This window comes from Salvia splendens, chromosome 21 (assembly GCF_004379255.2).
Source record: "Salvia splendens isolate huo1 chromosome 21, SspV2, whole genome shotgun sequence".
Taxonomy (NCBI): Eukaryota; Viridiplantae; Streptophyta; class Magnoliopsida; order Lamiales; family Lamiaceae; genus Salvia; species Salvia splendens.
Genome location: NC_056052.1, coordinates 26,696,318 through 26,716,520, shown reverse-complemented (window position 1 = coordinate 26,716,520; position 20,203 = coordinate 26,696,318). Strand labels below are relative to the sequence as shown.

Sequence of the window (20,203 nt, the reverse complement as noted above, 5' to 3'; positions counted from 1 at the left end):
AATAACTCTCGGTAATTTTTTTTGAAGTGATTGGAAAAATAACTAAATCGAAATTTAAATCTATATTATTTATAATAATAACAATGATTTTTAATGTATTGGAACGAAATTAAATGGATAAAATAAAAATAATACTAATGTGAGCTTAATCACACCCAAAATTGATCAAATAAATGCAAATTTGGAACTACACTTCATTGCGAGTAGAGAAGTATACAATACATAAAATACAAATAGCTAAAGAAATGCTACATGGCCAGCCTAGAACTTAAATGAGATTTACAATAAGAGCTTTGAATATTGAGAATCACATTGTACTATATACTCTAATTAAATATGGCGAAATGATTAAACATCTAATTATAAGACCATTATTTATTAAACATTTTTTTTCTATTGCAGCTAGAAAAGTCATGCATGGAAGAGACGAACATTTGATTATGAACTTCAATTGCACAGAGCCTTCGAAAATCATTATGTACAGAACGAGACCCATTCGCCTCCGGCCACCGTATCGGTATCGGCATCGGGATCGGGATCTATATGACTATGACGTATATAGCGTATAGTATCCCCGGTAAGTACCCCAAGATCGTTAATAATAGATCTATCCAAAATTCTATCTGCAAAAATAAAACATGATGAACGTGTTTGGTATAATGATTTTGTAAGTGTGTTGCAATTGCAATTGCAATTTCATGTAATTGAGCATAATATACTAATAGAATGAAAATTTACAATTTAAATTTAACTATCACAAATAGAAAAAGAGAAAAAAAAAGCTAAAACTAAATTTGGGGGAGAGCCGGGATGGATGTCAACCAAATATTTGAATTTTGAAATTTTTACCGAAAATCATGAATTTTAAAATTAACACTAAAAATCATAGTAGTAAAGTTTTCTACGGGTATAATTTGAATGAAATTATATGGAATATGACATTCAAATTTTTCTATAAACACGAGACTATAGTTAATTTTATTAATATTAAATAACTCAAGAACATCATCAAAATTATTCATATTATATATACAAAATCATCATTTTTTATTCATGCAAAAGTGAAGATGAGAGAGAAATACTCCGAGGCCGTATCTGAGGAAGACCCCAACCGGCGGCAGAAATATTGCCAGAATCACTTCGAGAAACGTCTCTGAACCCATCAATTTTTCTTGTTTTTTCCTTTCACAAAATCAAATGAACAAATTTTTTTTTAATTTTTTTAATTTTTTTTTCTTGTGAAAAGAGGTGAATTTGGACGGGAAGAAAAACAATGAATAAAAACTAGCCACAAAAAGAATAACAAATAAACAATATAAAAGAGAGGTGTCAATAAGTTGAGAGCTAATGCGTTCAAATCGGAACACGTCGAAATCCAGGTGGCTATACATACACTTCACATTACGAACTTCTATTAAATTAATTAACTCTTTTGGTGATACTCCCGTCCGCGAATATGAGTCTAGTTTTACCATTTTAGTCTGTCTGCAAATAGGAGTCCCGATTCACTTTTACCATAAATGGTAATAGGGTCTCACCTTCCACTAACTCATTCCACTCAAATTTCATTTAAAACTAATATATATAAGTGAAACCCTATTCCACTAACTTTTTTTCATTCACTTTTCTTAATATTTCTTAAAACATGTGCCACCAAGAAATGACCCTCCTAATGGCGGATTGAGGGAGTATATTTGTTAGGTACTGTACAATTTTGTTAGCTCGAAAAATTGGAAAAATGGAATTTTTCGCAAATTATCATGTAAGGAAAAAATTTAATCAATATAATTGCTAATACTTTTAATCAAATAATGATTTTGTTTAAACTCATCAGCTGCTATAATTTCCTGGCGGCATTTGCATTACTAATTTTTATTTAGGAGTAAAAATTCCATAGTCTTGATTATGCATTATCAATAATTAAAATTAATTAGTAGTTAATGTGAAAATCAAATCTATTGATTCAGCGTTGCAATATGATTGTTGTTGGTATATGATTCAGGGTTACAGGTTTTCTGTTCTCATTTAAAATAAAAATTATCTATCAAAGGATTAATTTGCTTGAAAATGAGTTAGTGGCTGAAAATAAATTTTCTTTTTAAGTAAAAATATATATTCTCTCGTGATAGTTGGGTCATTTCCTTTTCTGCATTCATTTTTAAAAAATAGAATATTCCATAAAAGTTAAAGTAAATTCATCATAAATAATAGTATCATAAATAATAGTACTATAGTAGTAGTACTATTCCATGATAACTACTATTTGTGATGAATTTGCTTTAATTTCATGGAATTTGTTAAATTCAACATTGTACTTTATTAATACACGTTTTATTTGTGCTATGTATAGATAATGTAGCTATGTCAACGGAGTGTGAAAATATACACGATGTTTAATTATTGTTTAATATCCTATGTATAGAATATTAAATATTGTTTATATTTCCACCGTTCATTGATAGCTACTTCAAACGTTAAGGTCTCCTTTAATATTTATATACACCACTCCACCAAAAATTCCATATATTTAACCCATATTATATCGAGACACACCAATTAAGATTAATTAAGCATGCAAAATTAAGTATACTTAAGTGAATTTATTTTCACTTATCAAATATTTATTTTCTTCGGGGTAGTTTTTTCTATCACTTCATATATCAAATCATTTAGTAAGATTTATTAAGCATGCAAACTTAAGTATACTTTCTTACGATAAAAGTGAATTTGTTTTTCCACTTATCAAATATTTATTTTCTTCGCTGGTTTTTCTGTAACTTCATTTATCAAATCATTTACTTTTTCTATCATAAGGGATAATCAATTACAAAAAAGAATTAGAATCTAATGAACTCGTTTGGTGATACCATTTCGAAAAATTGGAAAAATTGGATCGTTTGCAATTATCATGTAACGAAAAAAATTGATCAATATATTGCTAATACTTTTATTTAAATTATGATTTTGTACGACGACATCGTTAAACTCATCAGTCGCTATAATTTTCTGGGAGCCATATCATATACTCCTACAATTTTACCAAAATTTTCATCAATAATGAATTCAAATTTTATAATTTTTATTGTTAATTTTAAAAATTGTGTGACAAACAAGAATTTGATCATGCCAATTTCTCCTTTTTTTTAAAATTTTTTTTGCATCACTAATTATTATTTGTGTTATATGATGTAAACCTATGGCTTATATTAATTAAATTAATTAGTACTAGTAAATATGAAAATCGAATCTATTGATTCAGCGTTGCTATATGATTGTTGTTGCTATATGATTCAGGGCAACAGGTTTTCTTTTCTCATTTTAAAAAATCATCTATCAAAGGATTATTTTGCTTGAGAATAAATTTTCTTTAAGTCAAAGTATAGTATTTTTGATAAATTTGCAAAATTTATATGGAATTTGTTATATTCAACATTATACTTTATCAATGCGCGTTTTATTTGTGCTATGTATAGTTAATGTAACTATAATAACTATAATAGCTATTTCCATAGGATATAGTTAATAGGGGAGATATCCTATGTAGGGGTGGGTCGATACGAGATATCGTATCGAAAACGTTGTATCGTATATCGTATCAAAAATATCGATATGAAAGAATTTCATATCGTTATTGTATCGAAAGTTTCGATATATCGAACTTTCGATATGGATAATATCAATAGCGTTATCGTGTCGATATTTCGATATATCGTACCGAAATTCGATATATCGATATATCGTACCGAAATTCGATATATCGATATATCGTACCGAAATTCGATATATCGAATTTCGATACGATATATCGAAATATCGATATCATATCGAATACCTGTATATCGAAAATTATAATTTCAAAACTTAAAATTCACACAAAAATTAGTAAAACTTCAACACAATAAAATTAATAGTGTTCTTATCTCCATAATCAAAATACAACACAACCAAGTACAATTAAATGGATTTATATATATTTATAATTTTAAATTTTAATATGTATTGAATTTCAGTATGTTTCGATATATACGATATATATCGTATATTCGATATAAAACGATATATCGCGATATAAGGAAATTCATATCGTTATCGTTCGAAAACTTATGATACGGTATCGTATCGAAAATTATGATATATCGAAAATTCGATAATTTTTCGATATTTTTCAATACGATACGAACGATATATCATTTTTTCGATATTTTCCCCCAGCCCTAATCCTATGTATAGAATATTAAACATTGTTTATATTTTCACTGTTGATAACTACTCCACGTTCCATGTTAATAGAGTCATTTTTCTATTTAAGGAAATTCCAAGTTAATTGAGTCAACTCGATATTTTTCCCCAGCCCTAATCCTATGTATAGAATATTAAACATCGTTTATATTTTCACTGTTGATAACTACTCCACGTTCCATGTTAATAGAGTCATTTTTCTATTTAAGTAAGTTCCAAGTTAATTGAGTCAATTCCATTTTGGCAAAAAGTAATTCTCAATTTTACTTTATTCTCTCTTCATCTCTCATACTTTTTTCACCATCCATTTAACACACTATTCTTAAACTCCGTGCCGAAAAGAAATGCATCTATTAACAAGGAACGAAGGGAGTATAATACTAAATGTTGAGGTTGTACTATAAGATACTCTTTCCGTTCCATAATAATAGAGACATTTCTTTTCGGCACGGAGATTAAGAAAAATTGTATTAGGTGAGTTAAGTAAAAGAATAATAAAGTAGGAAATGAAAAAGGTAGAGAGATGAAGAGAGAATAAAGTAAGAGAGAGTAAAGTATGTGAGAAGAAATGTGTTGACTTTACTAAAAAAGGGAAATGACTCTATTACTTTAGAACAGACAAAAATGACAAAATGACTCTATTAATATGGAACAGAGGAGTACTAAACATCGTTTATATTTCCGCCGTTCATTATAGCTAGTACCTCAAATGTTAAGGTATCCTTTATATACACTACTCCACCAATAATTCCATATACTTTACCCATATTATATCAAGACACACAAAGACTAATCAAGCATGCACAATTCAGTATATTTTCTTATTATAAAAGTGAATTTATTTTTCTGTTCATCAAATATTTATTAACATTTGTGCCAAGAAAAAAACGACCAACCCTAATTAATGCTGTAAATATATTTGTTATACTCCATTAGGCCTAGCTACAAATATAGTCCAAATTGTCCAATACTCTCACTTGAACACTTCAAAGTGAAGTTGGCCTATTAATTAGATCAAATTTAAAGTCAAATAATGTTATAGTTCTTTAAATAATCCATTATACTAGTACTATTTGTTTCATTTTTCTACAAGAATTTATTCCGTCTGTCCTATATCTACTTTTTAGGAGTAACACAATTTTTAGGTAAAGTTGTTTCATTTGTAGTAATAATTTGATTATTTTAATAAGCAGAGAAAAGAGTAAAATAGTAGTAAAAGTTAATTTTAAAATAGAAAGTGACTACTTTGTTCGAGACAAACCGAAAAAAAGAAATAAATTACTCCCTTAGTCCTTCATTACGAATTTACGTCTCTCAATTTTCTATTTTGATCCGTCTCTGGTTAATTGTCTCCCTCCATTTTTAATATTTTTAATAATGAATCTCATATTCTACTAACCATAATAAAACTAATATATAAAAGTAGGACACATCTACCATTAATTTTTTAACTCACTTTTTCTTAAATTTCTTAAAACGTGGCAGATTAAAGTTGGACACATATTGAGAGACAGATGGAGTACTATTTTGAATGAGATGAAGAAAGTATATTTAGTTAAAAGAATTTTGAATAGGGATGTAATAAAAACAAACTCTAAATACTGTACAAACTCCAAAGTATGATCTGGACCGTTAGAAAATGTCAACATATGACAAATTAACAGTAACAAAAAATATCAACACAACAACAAAAAATGTCAACAAAAAAAAGTCTCAACGATAGATACTGTGTTGACAATTTTTTGTTGCTATTATTTTGTTATCTGTTGACATTTTCTAACGATTCAGATCATAGTTTATACAATATTTAGAATTTGCATTTTACCGATACCCATTTCAAATATCTATAAAAGACCCAATTCAAGAATCAAAATAAACCCAATTCCAAAAATATAAATCCCTTTTACAATTTGTAGCTAGCCCTAAATGGAGTTCAATACATCCTCCATCATCCTTCTTATTTCCACCTTGATGTTCGTGTTCGTGTTCATGTTCGTGCTATTCAGATCAAGCAAGTCAAACACAAATCTCCCTCCGGGCCCCCGCAAGTTGCCTATGATAGGCAACTTGCATCTCCTCGCGGGCTCCACCCCGCCCCACCAAACCCTCGCACACCTAGCCACCAAACACGGCCCCTTGATGCACCTAAAACTCGGCCAAGTCGACGCCGTCGTGGTCTCCTCTCCAGAAACCGCCAAGCAAATCTTCAAAACAAACGACGTCGCATTCGCCTCCCGCCCCTCCCTCCTCGCCACGGAGATCAACTGCTACGGCAACACCGACATCGCCTTCTCCCCCTACGGCGACTACTGGCGCCAGCTCCGGAAAATCTGCAAGCTCCGCCTCCTCACGGCGCGGCGCGTGCAGTCGTTCCGGCCAATTAGAGAGGCGGAAGTCTCAGATCTCTGCAAATTGATTGCTCTTCGCGAAAATTCAACGATCAGTCTGACAAAAATGGTCAGAACCACGAATCTTAATGTGATGATCATGGCGGCGTTTGGGGGAAAGAGGGGAGAAGTGGCGGAATTGAGAGATATGATTGAAGAAGCTCACGATTTTTTCACTTTCTTCAGCATTGTTGATGTGTTTCCTTCCTTGAAATTCCTGCGGTTGTTCAGCGGAATGAAGAGGAAGATCGAGGAGCATCACCGCCGGCTGGACAGGATAACGGGGAGTATTATTGAGGATAGACGGCGGCGAGAGCGAGATGGCGGCGGCGGTGATGAAGGTGATTTCCTTGGTGTTCTGCTAAATTTACAAGGTGATGGATCGCTTGAGATTCCGTTAACAACTGACAACATCAAAGCTGTTTTGCTGGTTAGTAGTAATTTGATTTTGGATACATTGTTTATGATTTATGAGTATTATTTTGATGGATTTATTTTGATAATCTACTAGGCATGTGATCAATATAAAACGTCCATGTATTATTTATGGTCAACATTAAGCATAAAAGTTACTCTATAATCATAAAAATTTGAATATTTTTCATTTTGGGATGTCCCATAAAAATAGCCCATTCAGCTTTTTGTCTATCTCCACTAATAATACTCCCTTCGTCTCTCTGTAGTAGATGCGTTTCTTTTCGGCGCACGGGATTTAAGAAAAATTGTTTTAAATGAGTAAAGTAAAAGTGGAATAAAATAGAAAGGAAAAAGACAAAGAGATAATGAGAGAATAAAGTAAAAGAGAGTAAAGTATTTTTTGCCTAAATAGCTCAACTACAATGTGACAATCTAAAAAGGAATATGACTCAGCTGCAGAGGGAGTACTATAATTACTTTTTTATTTCTATCTATTATTTAAAATATTTTATAGGATAGAGGAAGTGAATAATACTCTATTAAAATTGATTAATAGGGTATAATTATGCATCTTTTTCACTTTTCTTTATTTTATACTCCACAATTTTTCACTTCGATTCATTTTGAGAGACAACTAACTTAAAATCATTCATTACATGATAAACTAAACAGGATGGTGCTGGGATTGAGTCATCAACCACAACTGTGGAATGGGCATTGGCAGAAATGCTCAAGAACCCAAGGGTTCTGAACAAGGCACAAGACGAGGTAAGAGGCGTTTTCGATGGCCAAAACTATGTAGACGAAAGCCGCTTTGATGAGCTAAACTACCTCAAATTAATCATCAAAGAAACTCTCCGTTTGCACACGTCCGGGCCTCTCCTGCTCCCGAGGCAAAGCAGAGAGACCTGCGTGATTGGAAAATACCAAATTCCGGCCAAAACATGGGTTCTGGTGAACGCGTGGGCCATTGGAAGAGACCCCGAGCATTGGGAGGATGCAGAAGCCTTTAAGCCAGAAAGGTTTCTTGAAAAAAGTGTTGATTTCAATGGGAGCGCGTTGGAGTACATCCCTTTTGGCGCGGGCAGAAGGATTTGCCCGGGAGTCGGGTTTGGGATCGCGAACGTGGAACTAGAATTAGCGATGCTACTGTACCATTTCGATTGGATTCTGCCTCATGGAAAGGAGCCACAAGAATTGGATATGATGGAGAGCTCAGGGCTTTCAGGTCGGAGGAAATTCAGTCTTAATGTGATTCCTGTTATTAGGAGGCCTTTGCACTTGACATGATCGACAAAGCTCGTGCATCAGTCGAGCAAAATTACAAGTTCTATTTCGGGTTTTCTTTATCGATTGTTTTTCTATATTAAGAGAGTCGAATCATGATTAAATAAGTATAGTATGAGATAAATCAAAACCATCTCTAATAAAAGAATGTTGGTAGCCAAATTAGAAATCTAGTCATAGTTTGGGATATTAGTTAATCGCCCAATAATACTTAATAATTTATGCCATATTATTATCAACTTTTAATTAGATAAAACCAAATCATACAAGAGATAACAACTAAATATGCGCAACTCCATCAGATCCTAAACTAGTAAAATTAAATATGAAAATCAAACTAAACTAAATTAGGTCATAAAGATATTTCATACCAACAAAAAGAAAACAAAATTAAATCAAATCAAACCCTAATAACTTAAAAGTTAAATATGAATACCAAACCAAACCAAACCCTAATACTTAAACTAATCTTGAAATGAAAACATAAAGATATCTTGTACTACCAACCTAAACAAACCAAGAATCTACTCCCAAACTGGTAGCACCAAACTCTCAACGTAGCAACACGCTGGACCACAATCGACAATGTTGTCACGTGGATATAACTTCATCTCTCCCTTCTCAATCCCCCAAGCCATGTAAGTTGATTCCGGTTCCTTCAGATGAGGAAGACGATACGACACCCATGAATCATCCACCCCATATTCCTTCATCTCCCAAACTCTTCTCATTGCATCATCACACTTCATATCCCAGTACACTAATCTCAGGCACCCCTGTATCTCGGAATCCAAATCTACCGTCGGAAACAATCCATCCACAATCTCCGGAAGCTCTATCCTCCCAAACACCCCGCTCTTCAAGTCGAACGTCTCAATCCATCCACTTTCCACAATCCAATGCATCTTCCCATACACAAACACCCCAATCCAATTATTCAAATCAACACTCCCGTACTCCTCCATCGCTTTCCATGAATTCGTCTTGCTGCTGTAAATGCTACCCATCATTTTGCTCTCATCATTCTTCATACACAAAACAGCAAACACCTTGTGCGCATCACTCTCCCCATCCCAACCTATCCCGCCTTTTACGATACCATCGCAGCAGTCTAGCTCGGCCAATTGGACGGAGATTCTAGTGGCGGGGTTCCACAAAACGAGAGCCATCGGTTCATTATAAATGCAAACCAGCCCACTCGAATGGCCTACGATCTCACTACTATCGGTGAGATGGCCGTTGATCGGATCGTCGATGGGGAGAGGATTAACAGATGGATCATCCGCGTAGGATTGCATAGATCATCGCTTGAATTCGGAATCAAGGGAGAGAAAGATGACTTGACGAGGCTCAAAATTTGGGCGGCGGCTTGATATCTCGAGATGGTTTTTGATGAAGTGTTTGCTACCAATTAAACGGCGCCATGATTTCGAAACGCACCTGAATTTCAACAGCGATTTCACCGGAAGTCTCGATAGTATTGCTATCACGATTTCCTCAGGAAGATGGAGAGTATCCATCTGCGGCGGCGGCGGTGGTTTAATTTGCTCCCAACTTTTTTTGATGATTTATGATATTGATTTTAAAATTTTATAATACATTATTTTTATAAAAGGAAAATATTAGTAGTATTAATATTTATTTACTTTGAGGACAAGATACCAAATAATGAGAGTTTTATTGATTATGAGGTTGTCTAAAATCTTTCTTAATTCTTGATCCAAGGCTGCAGACGTCCAGTGTTGATTTCGTACATGTATAAGGGAATTTTGCTACTAATTTTTTTTCGCATTTATATATCTCGTCGGGTTTTTCTTATCTTATTATTCGGGACTTATTAGTTACTTTTATCTTCATCAACATATTCCCTCCATCCCAACTTAAAGGGAACATTTCTTTTATAGCATGAGATTTTATATAGTGTTGTTTTGTGAGTTTACCGTGTATAAAATAAGAGTGAGAAAAAGTAGAGTTAAGAAATGTGCATTTATGGGTGTCATCACAAAAGGAAAAAATGTGTCACTTAGTGTGAGAAGGAGAGAATATAATATAACTAGGGCTAGGGGAAAATACCGAAATACCATCCTTATCGTACTGAAAAAATATCGAAAATATCGAATTTTCGGTATATCGTAATTTTCGGTAAGATATGATAACTTATCGAAATTTTTCGGTAAGGTAGCGGTATGAATTTTCATATACCACGATATACCGCGACATACCAAAATTCAGTATATACCGTAAATTAAGGTATATACCATGAAATATAAATATAATTATATATAAAATACTATATTTTATATATCTTTAAATTATAAAATGTATGGTGAAATATAAATATAGATATGAAAAAAATATATTTAATATATTTTTTAAATAATAAAATATATATAATATTATAAAAACTCAAATATTCTATTTTTATTGATGTTGAAAGTCAGGTATACCGCAAAAGTATTGTATACCGAATTTCGGTACGGCAAACCGAAAATGAGGTACGGTATCGATATGACGAAAATAAGGTATACCGAAGTTCGGTATACCGAAATTTTTGGTAAGGTAGATGTATGATTTTTTCGCATACCGAATTTACAGTAAGGTACACGGTATGGTGGTTTCGGCAAGGTATACCGTACCTACCCATCCCTAAATATAACCATTTACGCTAGTTTGGTGTTAGAATCAATTAAAGATTTATTATTCATAAAAGAATTTATTACCAACCGAATCAAGTCCAACCATAGTTTAGGTTCTTAAAGTGACACTTCTTAGCCATTTATGCATTTTCTCAATAGCTAAAATGCCTAAACAAAGTAAATTAAAAAAGAGAGTAGTCATAAATGAAATATTGAGGCTGCACTCAAAGATTAGAACTCCCCTCCATTATGAGCAAACTCTGAATACAATTTCTAAGCTTTTTGGAAAAGTGGAAGGAATTCATCTTTCTGGAGTTATATTGCTGAAATGGAATTCTTATAATCGGAATGATTTCAATTTCATATTCTGTTTTATTTAGGTTGATTGTTGGATTAATAAATTACATGAAACTTTTGCAGAATTTCTTGGATTAAATTTGTGTATCAAGGACTCAACTAGAAAATTACGTTACACCACAAAGTATACAAATTGTAACAACAAAAATATACTCCATCCGTCCCACCACAAATGATCAACTTTCCATTTTAAGTTATCCCACCACAAGTGATCAAGCAGTCGTCCATTAATGCAGACCAATAAGTCACCATTGGCGAAAACTTTGAGTGGGAAAATAATATAAAGAGCTTCTGGGTCATATATACATGGTGTTTGGCCGAAGGTATATTCTATTATCCAAGAATTTGAATCTTTGCGATGATAATCTGCTAAATCGCATAACCATAGCCCAGCATCCAAAACACACAGATGTTGTGTGCCATACATACCAATGGAATATCCACGGTCACGAGGCGGAAGAGAAAAACTGGTAAATACCTCAGTTTCGAGATCAAAGCAACAAACCACGAACTTATCCTCCAAATCAGTTGCAAGCAGGGCCGTCCCGACAAAATCAGAGGCCCTGTGCAAAAATCTAAAATGAGGCCTACCACTATAGAAAAAAGGACAATGCATTTTAAAGCTATATGATAATTAAAAGAAAAAAGACAATGCATTTTAAAGAAATATACTATAGAAAAAAAAGACAAATTGATGCGTTTGCGCTGCTCCCAATCGCAATGGCCGACGATGGTAGGCGCTGCAGAAGCGATCAACGATGGCTCTGGTGAGCTGGTCCCTGTTGCGGCGTTTGTCGATGAGGAACACCGAACACGAACAGGCGGCTCCCAGGTCTACGATCGGGAAAAGAAACCGATCAGAATTGGAGTCACGGTGCTAGAAAAAAGGCCTGGGCGTTGCTATACAAGAGAAATAGCTTTGTTGGGCTGAAAAAATAGAAATACATGTATATGTGCTGAAATATTTCAGAGGCCCCTGAAAATTGGGGGCCCTGTGCGGTCGCACAGGCCACACGGGCCAAGGGACGGGCCTGGTTGCAAGCCGGTGAAGATTTCCATTATAATATAAAATATAATCAAGAAGGGAACTAGAATTGATGTTAGGTATTCTAGTTGCTGCGGCCGCCGGAATGCTTCTCCACATCCCTCCTCCTCCTGAAGTATATAAGTCACACGACCTAGATCGATCTACACATAAAATCTTATATTGCCCGCTTAATTTGCTTACTCCAAATCCAAATAGGCATCTACGTGTAGACTGGGGAGGAAGCTCGATATATTCACAAGTCATTGGATTGACTACGAAAAGATTATTAGGAAGATTATCCAATCCATCCCATAACAAAAGCAAACCATTAGCTGAATCAATTATAACACAGTTGTAATTAAGAGTTGCATATTGATCGTGAGGAGGTGGCAAGGCGAATCGGACAAGAGGCTGACAAGCCTCATCGCAGACTGCGTACCCCATCTTGTCTTGATGAGCAAAAGCCAGACATGGTTTTGGAGCATGCGATTGTATCAGATTGCGCCATGATTTACAAACACATTTGAACTTCACCATGCTTCTAATCGGAAGTTTCCCAAGAATCTCCCTCCATATTTCCTGCGGTAGATACAGCTCTTGCTTCATCATACTGCAAACTTTCTTCATTATAATGTGAGAATTAGGGTAGAAACGAGAGTTATAAATAAATATTTTATCCAAATTTTAAAACTGAATCTCTATTTCCATATTTGTAGTACGGGATTTAAAAATTGGTTTATTTCAAATTTTTTTTACAATTAACCCTTCAAATTATATATCCTTTAAAACCGACGTGTGGCGATTAGCACGTAAATAAAATGCTATTGTAAAACATGATGATTTGTGTTATTGATGAATAAGTTACTATAAAACTTGATCTTACCCTAATTAATTGTGTTCATTTATGTTTTATAAAAAAAATCCTTAGAAATTAAAATTTTTATACTCTTTATCCAAGATGACATATTTCTTAGTCGAGGCGAAACTTTAGGAGTTTTTGATCAATGTGTTAAATCTAAGAGAGAAAAGATGGGTGATCAATGTGTTAAGTATTTGTTAACTTTATATGAATGGGAACCTAAATTTTATGTGTACATCTTAGAATATATTGTTTGATTTTACCTTATTATTCATAATTTATAGTAATACCATAGAATGTTGATTTTTTTGGTGCTAAGATTTGATTTTGATTTTTATGCTTGTTATTATTGTTTAACTTTCCTTAAGCAGAAACCTACATTTGGTGTGCTCGTTTCCATAGAGGTGTTCATGTGTTAAAGACAATCTCGTCGGGTTTTTCTTATCTTCATTACTTTTATTGTATTCGGGACTTGTTACTTTTATCTTCATCGACATACTCCCTCCGTCCTACCCTAAGTGGAACATTTTATTTTCGGCATGAGATTTTATGTAGTGTTGTTTTGTGAGTTAAATGGAGAGGGGATAAAATAAGAGTGTGAAAAAAATTAGAGAGTGACATCACAAAGAGAAAAATGTACTTATTACATAGGAAGGACGGAGAAAGTATAATATAACCATTTATGCTAGTTTGGTGTTCGAATCAATAAAAGATTATTCTTAACGAATTTATTAGCAACTTAATCAAGCCCAACCATAGTTTAAGTTTGCTTAAAGTTACACTTCTTAGCCATTTATGCAGTGGTCACTCATTTTCTCAAAACCTAAGATGCTTAAACAAAGAAAATTAAAAAAAGGTAGTCATAAATGAAATATAGAGGCTGCACTCAAAGATTAGAACTCCCTTCCATGATGAGCAAAATATGAATTCAATTTTAAAGTTTTTTAGAAAAAGTGGAAGGAATTAATCTTTCATTGCTGAAATGGAATTCTTATAATCGGAATTATTTCAATTTCATTGTTTCTGTTTTATTTAGGATGGTTGTTGGATTAATAAATTACATGAAACATTTGCAGACAACAACGAAAATAAATCAAAATCAAATCACATCAAATCCTAACTAGTTATATAAAATATGAAAATCAATCCAAATCGTTACTATAGCGACAGATAAGTGACGGAAAAGAGTAAATAGTGAGTTTTTGTAATGATAAAGATATCTAATAGTCCTATTTCAATCCAATCATATCAAATTCAAATCAAATCATAACTACGCCTATTTCTCGCCCTAATTCATGCATGTAGAATCTCTAATCAAACAATACATATATAGAATGCATAAACAAAACTTAGTAAGCAAAAGAAGAATCTCCAAATTAGTATGAAATTAAATCATAAAGATATGTATCAACAAAAATAAATCAAATTCAAAAATCATATCATATCAAATTCAAATAAAATGTCTATCCCTGTTCATGCTTCTAAAACCTCTCTAATCAAAGATTGTTGGCTAAACAAAACAAAACAAAACAAAACAAAACTCATAAAACATAGTACTAAACAAATTGTTCAAGCATCGTTGTTATCGGAAACTGGTTGCACCAAACTCTCAACGTAGCAACACTCTGGACCACAACCGAAAATGTTGTCACGTGGATATAACTTCACCTCTCCCTTCTCAATCCCCCAAGCCATGTAAGTTGATTCCGGTTCTTTCACATGAGGAAGACGATACGACACCCATGAATCATCCACCCCATATTCCTTCATCTCCCAAAGTCTTCTCCTTGCATAATCACAATTCATATCACAGTACACCAAGTTCAGGCGCCCCTGTATTTCGGAATCCAAATCTACCGTCGGAAACCATCCATCGACAATCTCCGGAAGCTCTATCCTCCCAAACACCTCGCTCTTCAAGTCGAACGTCTCAATCCATCCACTCCCCACAATCCAATGCATCCTCCCACACACAAACTCCCCAATCCAATGATTCAAATCAACACTCCCGTACTCCTCTATCGCTTTCCATGAATTCGTCTCGCTGCTGTAAATGCTACCCATCATTTTGCTCTCATTATTCTTCATGGACAAAACAGCAAACACCTTGTACGCATCACTCTCCCCATCCCAACCTATCCCGCACTTTATGATACGATCGCAGCAGTCTAGTTCGGGCAATTGGACGGAGATTCTAGTGGCGGGGTTCCACAAAATGAGAGACATTGGTTCATTGAAAATGCAAACCAGCCCACCGGAATGGCCTATGATTTCACTACTAACGGTGAGATGATCGTTGATCGGATCGCAGATGGGGAGAGGATTAACAGATGGATCATCCCAGTAGGAGCGCACGGAGCATCGCTTGAATTCGAAATTAGGGCTTTTTGAAAGGGAGAGGAAGATGACTTGACGACGCTCAAAATTTGGGTGGCGGCTTGATATATCGAGATGGTGTTTGATGAATTGTTTGCTACCAATTAAACGGCGCCATGATTTCGAAACGCACCTGAATCTCAAGAGCGATTTCACCGGAAGTCTCGATAGTATTTCTGTCACGATTTCCTCGGGAAGATGGAGAGTCTCCATCTGCTGCTGCGGCGGTGGTGGTTTGCTCCTAATTTATTTTTTATGATTTTATTATTTATGATATCGATTAGAATTATTTATCTTTATTTTAAATTTTTATAATATGGCATGCGTTATTTTCCTATTTTGATAAATAGGAAAATCAATCAAATCAAGTAACGGAAAAGAGTCAGCCACTAAATAGCTAGTTTTTTTTTGTAGTGATAAATATATCTAAATCAAATTCAAATCAAATCATATCATATCAAATTCAAAGGATTGTAATTGGCTAAACAATTCAGAGAATGCATAAATAAAACTTACTATACTAAACAAAAGAAGAATCTACTCATAAAACTAATCAAAAGATTGGCAGCTAAACAAAACAAAACAAAACAAAAATCATGTACTCCAAACTAATCAAAATTAAATCATAAAGATATCTATCAACAAAAATAAATCAAATTCAAATTAAATGTCTATTCCTGTTCATGCATGTAAATCATTGTTGGCTAAACAAAACAAAACTCATAAAACATAGTACTAAACAAATGAAGAATGCACTATAACTTTCTAACCATATTGTTCAAGCATCGTTGTTGTCGGAAACTGGTTGCACCAAACTCTCAATCTACAAACGTTTATAATCACAATCGACAATGTTGACTCGTGGAGAACACGTCATTTTCCCCTTGTGAATCGTCCACGCCATGTGAGTCGATTCATTCACACGACGACTAATAAGACACGACGACAATACCACCCAAGACTCCTCCACCCCATACATCTCCATCTCCCAAACCGTTCTCACTGCATTATCATAAACCAAGCTCAGACACCCCTTTTTATCGTCATCCAATAGGATCCCCGGATTGATAACACCACCCGGAAACTCTATCCTCCCGAACACCTCACTCTTCAAGTCGAACGTCTCAATATATTCCTTGCTCACAATCCAGTGGATGGTCCCCCGCGCGCACACCCCAAGCCATTTAAACAAATCAAGGCTCCTGTGCTCGTGCTCGTGCTCTAGTGCTTTCCATGAATTCGTCTTGCTATTGTAAATGCCACCTATTCTTTTGATCCCATTCTCATTTCTTTTAGACAAAACAGCAAACACCTTGTACGACGCATCACTCTCCCCATCCCAACCGAATCCGCATTTTACGAGATAATCGCCGTCTAGTTTGGGTAATTGGATAGAGATTCTAGTAGCGGGGTTCCACAAGAAGAAAAATGTATCTGATGATTCCGCGAATTTCTGATGTTTGTAAATGCTAGTAGAGAATGAAAATGCAGATCACGACACAGAGATTTTACGTGGTTCGATTTACTGAAGTAAATCTACGTCCACGGGAAGAAGGGAGAGCAAGATTGTATTGCTTGATCTGTTTTCTACAGCTTACAAATACAAACTTGCTATTTGCTATATGGTGTTTTATCTCTAGAGAGCTTAACCTTTTCCTATCTGATCTAAGTTCTATTTATACAATGAACTAAGATCGTGGCTTGCATCACCACTAAGTCGTGGATGTCGTGTAGGTCATGGCCTAAGATCGTGGATGTAGTGTAGGTCATGGCCTACGATCGTGGCCTGAGTTGACATCACGTGGTAGTGGGTGTGTTGGACATCCTGTATGGGTCCACTAACTCCTTGTTCGGTCGAATACTGAGACCGAACTGCTTTGGTTGCCGATCTGAGAGTAGAGCTTGATGCCGACCTGAGAGCAGAGCTTGATGCCGACCTGAGAGCAGAGCTTGATTGGTTGGCTTTTACCGAGCTGTAGGCTGAGGCCGAACTCTTTGGTAATGCCGAACTCATACTCCTGCTTTGGTTGCCGATCTGAGAGTAGAGCTTGATGCCGACCTGAGAGCAGAGCTTGATAGGTTGGCTTTTACCGAGCTGTAGGCTGAGGCCGAACTCTTTGGTAATGCCGAACTCATACTCCTCCTTGGGCTTTGGGCTGATGGGCCGTCATTGCTGTTGGGCTTGTTTAGTACGCACCCCATCACTACCCCCCCCGAAAAGCGAAGTGAATCACTTCGGCGAAGCGAGTCACTTCGGCATTCTGGAAAAGGGTACGGGGGAGGCTGAAGTCAGGGGACGTGCCCTGCGCGTGACTGCATTAAATGCGGCATTAAATGCGACAGTAAAATCCGGCCGTCGAATCCTGAAAAGGTGGGATATGAAACGGTGCGATGATTTGAAATCTTTTCCAAATCTGATAAATACCGCCTTTCTTCATCATTTGAACACCTTTGCTATTGGCTTCTTCTGCACTCTCTATCTTTTGCGTGAAAAATTTCCCTCCGCTTTCAAAAATTTCCTCAGGATTTCTTCAAACTTTCAAAGAGTAAGAACCATGTCTGCTTCTTCTTCGTCTGAGTCTGGTAGCGGTAGAAAAGGGGGTAAGGGGTCTTCTAGCCGGAAAGAATCCGGGGAGAAGACCGTAGAGTATTTTCACAGTATCTTGAGTAAGGATACTGTGATATCCCTTTACGAAAAATACTCTTTTCCTGGGGGGAAGGCGGTGGTTCCCGACGATGATCATAGGGCTAACGATCCGCCGGAGGGTTATGCCACCGTTTACGAAGCCTGCTTAGAATGCGGGCTTCGTTTCCCTCTTCCCCCACCTTTTGTAGAGCTTCTTGATTTTTTTCAACTCCCTTTAGGTCAGGTGACTCCGAATTCTTGGAGGCACTTGTCGGCTTTTGCTGCCGAACTCCGTAGGTTAGATAAGGATCTGTCTCTGCGGGCAATCCTTAATTTTTTCCAATTTAAAAGGAAGGGATCTTGGTTTTACTTGATCCCCTTACAGCCTTTTAGGGCATTCTGCAAAACCAAGTGGCCGAAATGGCAAAACCGCTTCTTTTTTTATAATAGGACAGCGGCTCCGGGCTTCCCCTGGAGAGGGCCGGAGTCCGTGATTCCTCATCCTCGGTTAGAACCGTTGGCCGAGCTCGAGGGCGAGCTCAATAAGATTCCTATGATTAGGAAACAATACTCGGAAACTGAGCTCGTCAAGGGCGACCTCGTGTTCAATATCTCGTCTTCGGACGAAGAGGCCGAGGGTGAGGATTTCTCTTTACCTTTATGTTCTACTGCTTTAACGAAGAAAACTAACCTTGCTTTCTTGCTTTTTGGCAGTGTACATGCTGAACAAGGCTACCCGAAAATCTTCGGAGTCCAAGGAGCCGGAGAGGCCGAAAACCACCAGCTCGGCGTCTGATGCCGAGAGGACTCCGAAAAGGCAAAAAACCTCTTCGGATCCGAAGAAGCCGGAGTCGACTTCGGCAAAGGGGAGGGGGAAGGCCCAGAAGCCCCCGAGAGCGCCAGAGAAAGACGTGGTCTTGGCGCCTCCTTCGGAACATATCTGTGAGCCGTTTTTATGGCCCACGGACTTCGCCGAGGTGAATTCTCTTCTTGATTTTCTGGCCTTGCTTTTTTTTCTGTATTTTTTGTGGTCCCTTTGTTGACTTTTTTCTTTATTCATTTTCAGAGGAACGATATGCTCTCCAAGCTCGTCGCCGTCGAACTCTCCAAAGCGTCCAATGACTATGCTGAGATGCAGAGGAAGTTGGCGGCTGCTTGTCATCGGGCCGAACAGGCTGAGGCTAACTTTGAGAAGGCCAGAGCTGCTAGGATTTCGGCCCAGGATGAAGCTCAGTTTGCCAAAAACCAGCTCGTCATCCAGCGAGAGCAGACGAAACGGAGTGATGCTGCCGCCGTAGTTGCCCAGGGGGAGGCTCTCCGTGTTTACACGGAGAAACTCTTTTTGAGCAGCCAGTTCTCGGCTTTTGTCGGTAGTCTGGTAAGGCTAATTGCCGATAAGGGCGAGCAGGGGGCCGACGTCGTGCTGCCTCTGTACAGCCGAGAGATAGCAGCTCGGCTTCAGAATCTGCCGCTCCTTGAGGAGCTCGCTTCGTCCTCGGTCCTGCTTTCTGCAGACCGAGTCCGGAGTTGTCGAGCTGATCGGGACGAGAACCTGGAGGCTATCTTTGCCTCCGTGGGACCCGTTTCACCCGCTTCGACTTACAACGGAGAGGGTGAGGCCGAGCCGCTGGAGCAGGAGGTCGGCGATAAGCAGGCCGATCAGGAGGCGCAGCAGATCGGCTACGGTGGCGCCGAGCAGGCTGGGGAGAGCAAGGAGGCAGAGGCTGAAGCTGAAGCTGAAGCAGATAAGGAGAAGGAAGCTGAACCTCACCGAGAAGGCGGAGACGAAGCTAGCGAAGTATGATTTCGTCTCCCTTCTCTTAGTTTAGTTTCTTCCTTTATGTAAAATGGCCTTGAAGCCCTCCTTGTATAGAAAAAATTTTTTCTTATGAATGAAAAAATTCTTCTTTCTGCTCTTGTGTCTTCGTTTAGCCTTTCGTACTCTCTTACTCCTGCTGTGGTTTACTACCTGCTCGGTAAGCTGAAATGCCG

At 36.6% G+C, this 20,203-nt stretch overlaps 3 protein-coding genes across 3 annotated transcripts; 1 reads left to right on the top strand and 2 right to left on the bottom strand.

Moving 5' to 3' along the window:
* The first annotated feature begins 6,141 nt into the window (after positions 1-6,141).
* Positions 6,142-8,475, top strand: LOC121783435 (desmethyl-deoxy-podophyllotoxin synthase-like). The gene is made up of 2 exons (XM_042181505.1): positions 6,142-7,056; positions 7,716-8,475. Exons 1-2 carry the CDS (start codon positions 6,166-6,168, stop codon positions 8,331-8,333), a joined length of 1,509 nt encoding a protein of 502 aa, XP_042037439.1. The 5' UTR covers positions 6,142-6,165; the 3' UTR covers positions 8,334-8,475.
* A 379-nt stretch (positions 8,476-8,854) lies between these two features.
* LOC121784451 (F-box protein CPR1-like) lies at positions 8,855-9,628 on the bottom strand. Its single transcript, XM_042182586.1, has one exon. The coding sequence runs from the start codon at positions 9,626-9,628 to the stop codon at positions 8,855-8,857; it is 774 nt and encodes a 257-aa protein (XP_042038520.1).
* Positions 9,629-14,626: 4,998 nt separating this feature from the next.
* On the bottom strand, positions 14,627-15,864 carry LOC121783750 (F-box/kelch-repeat protein At3g06240-like). The gene has a single exon (XM_042181919.1). It carries the CDS (start codon positions 15,796-15,798, stop codon positions 14,779-14,781), a length of 1,020 nt encoding a protein of 339 aa, XP_042037853.1. The 5' UTR covers positions 15,799-15,864; the 3' UTR covers positions 14,627-14,778.
* Positions 15,865-20,203: the final 4,339 nt, after the last annotated feature.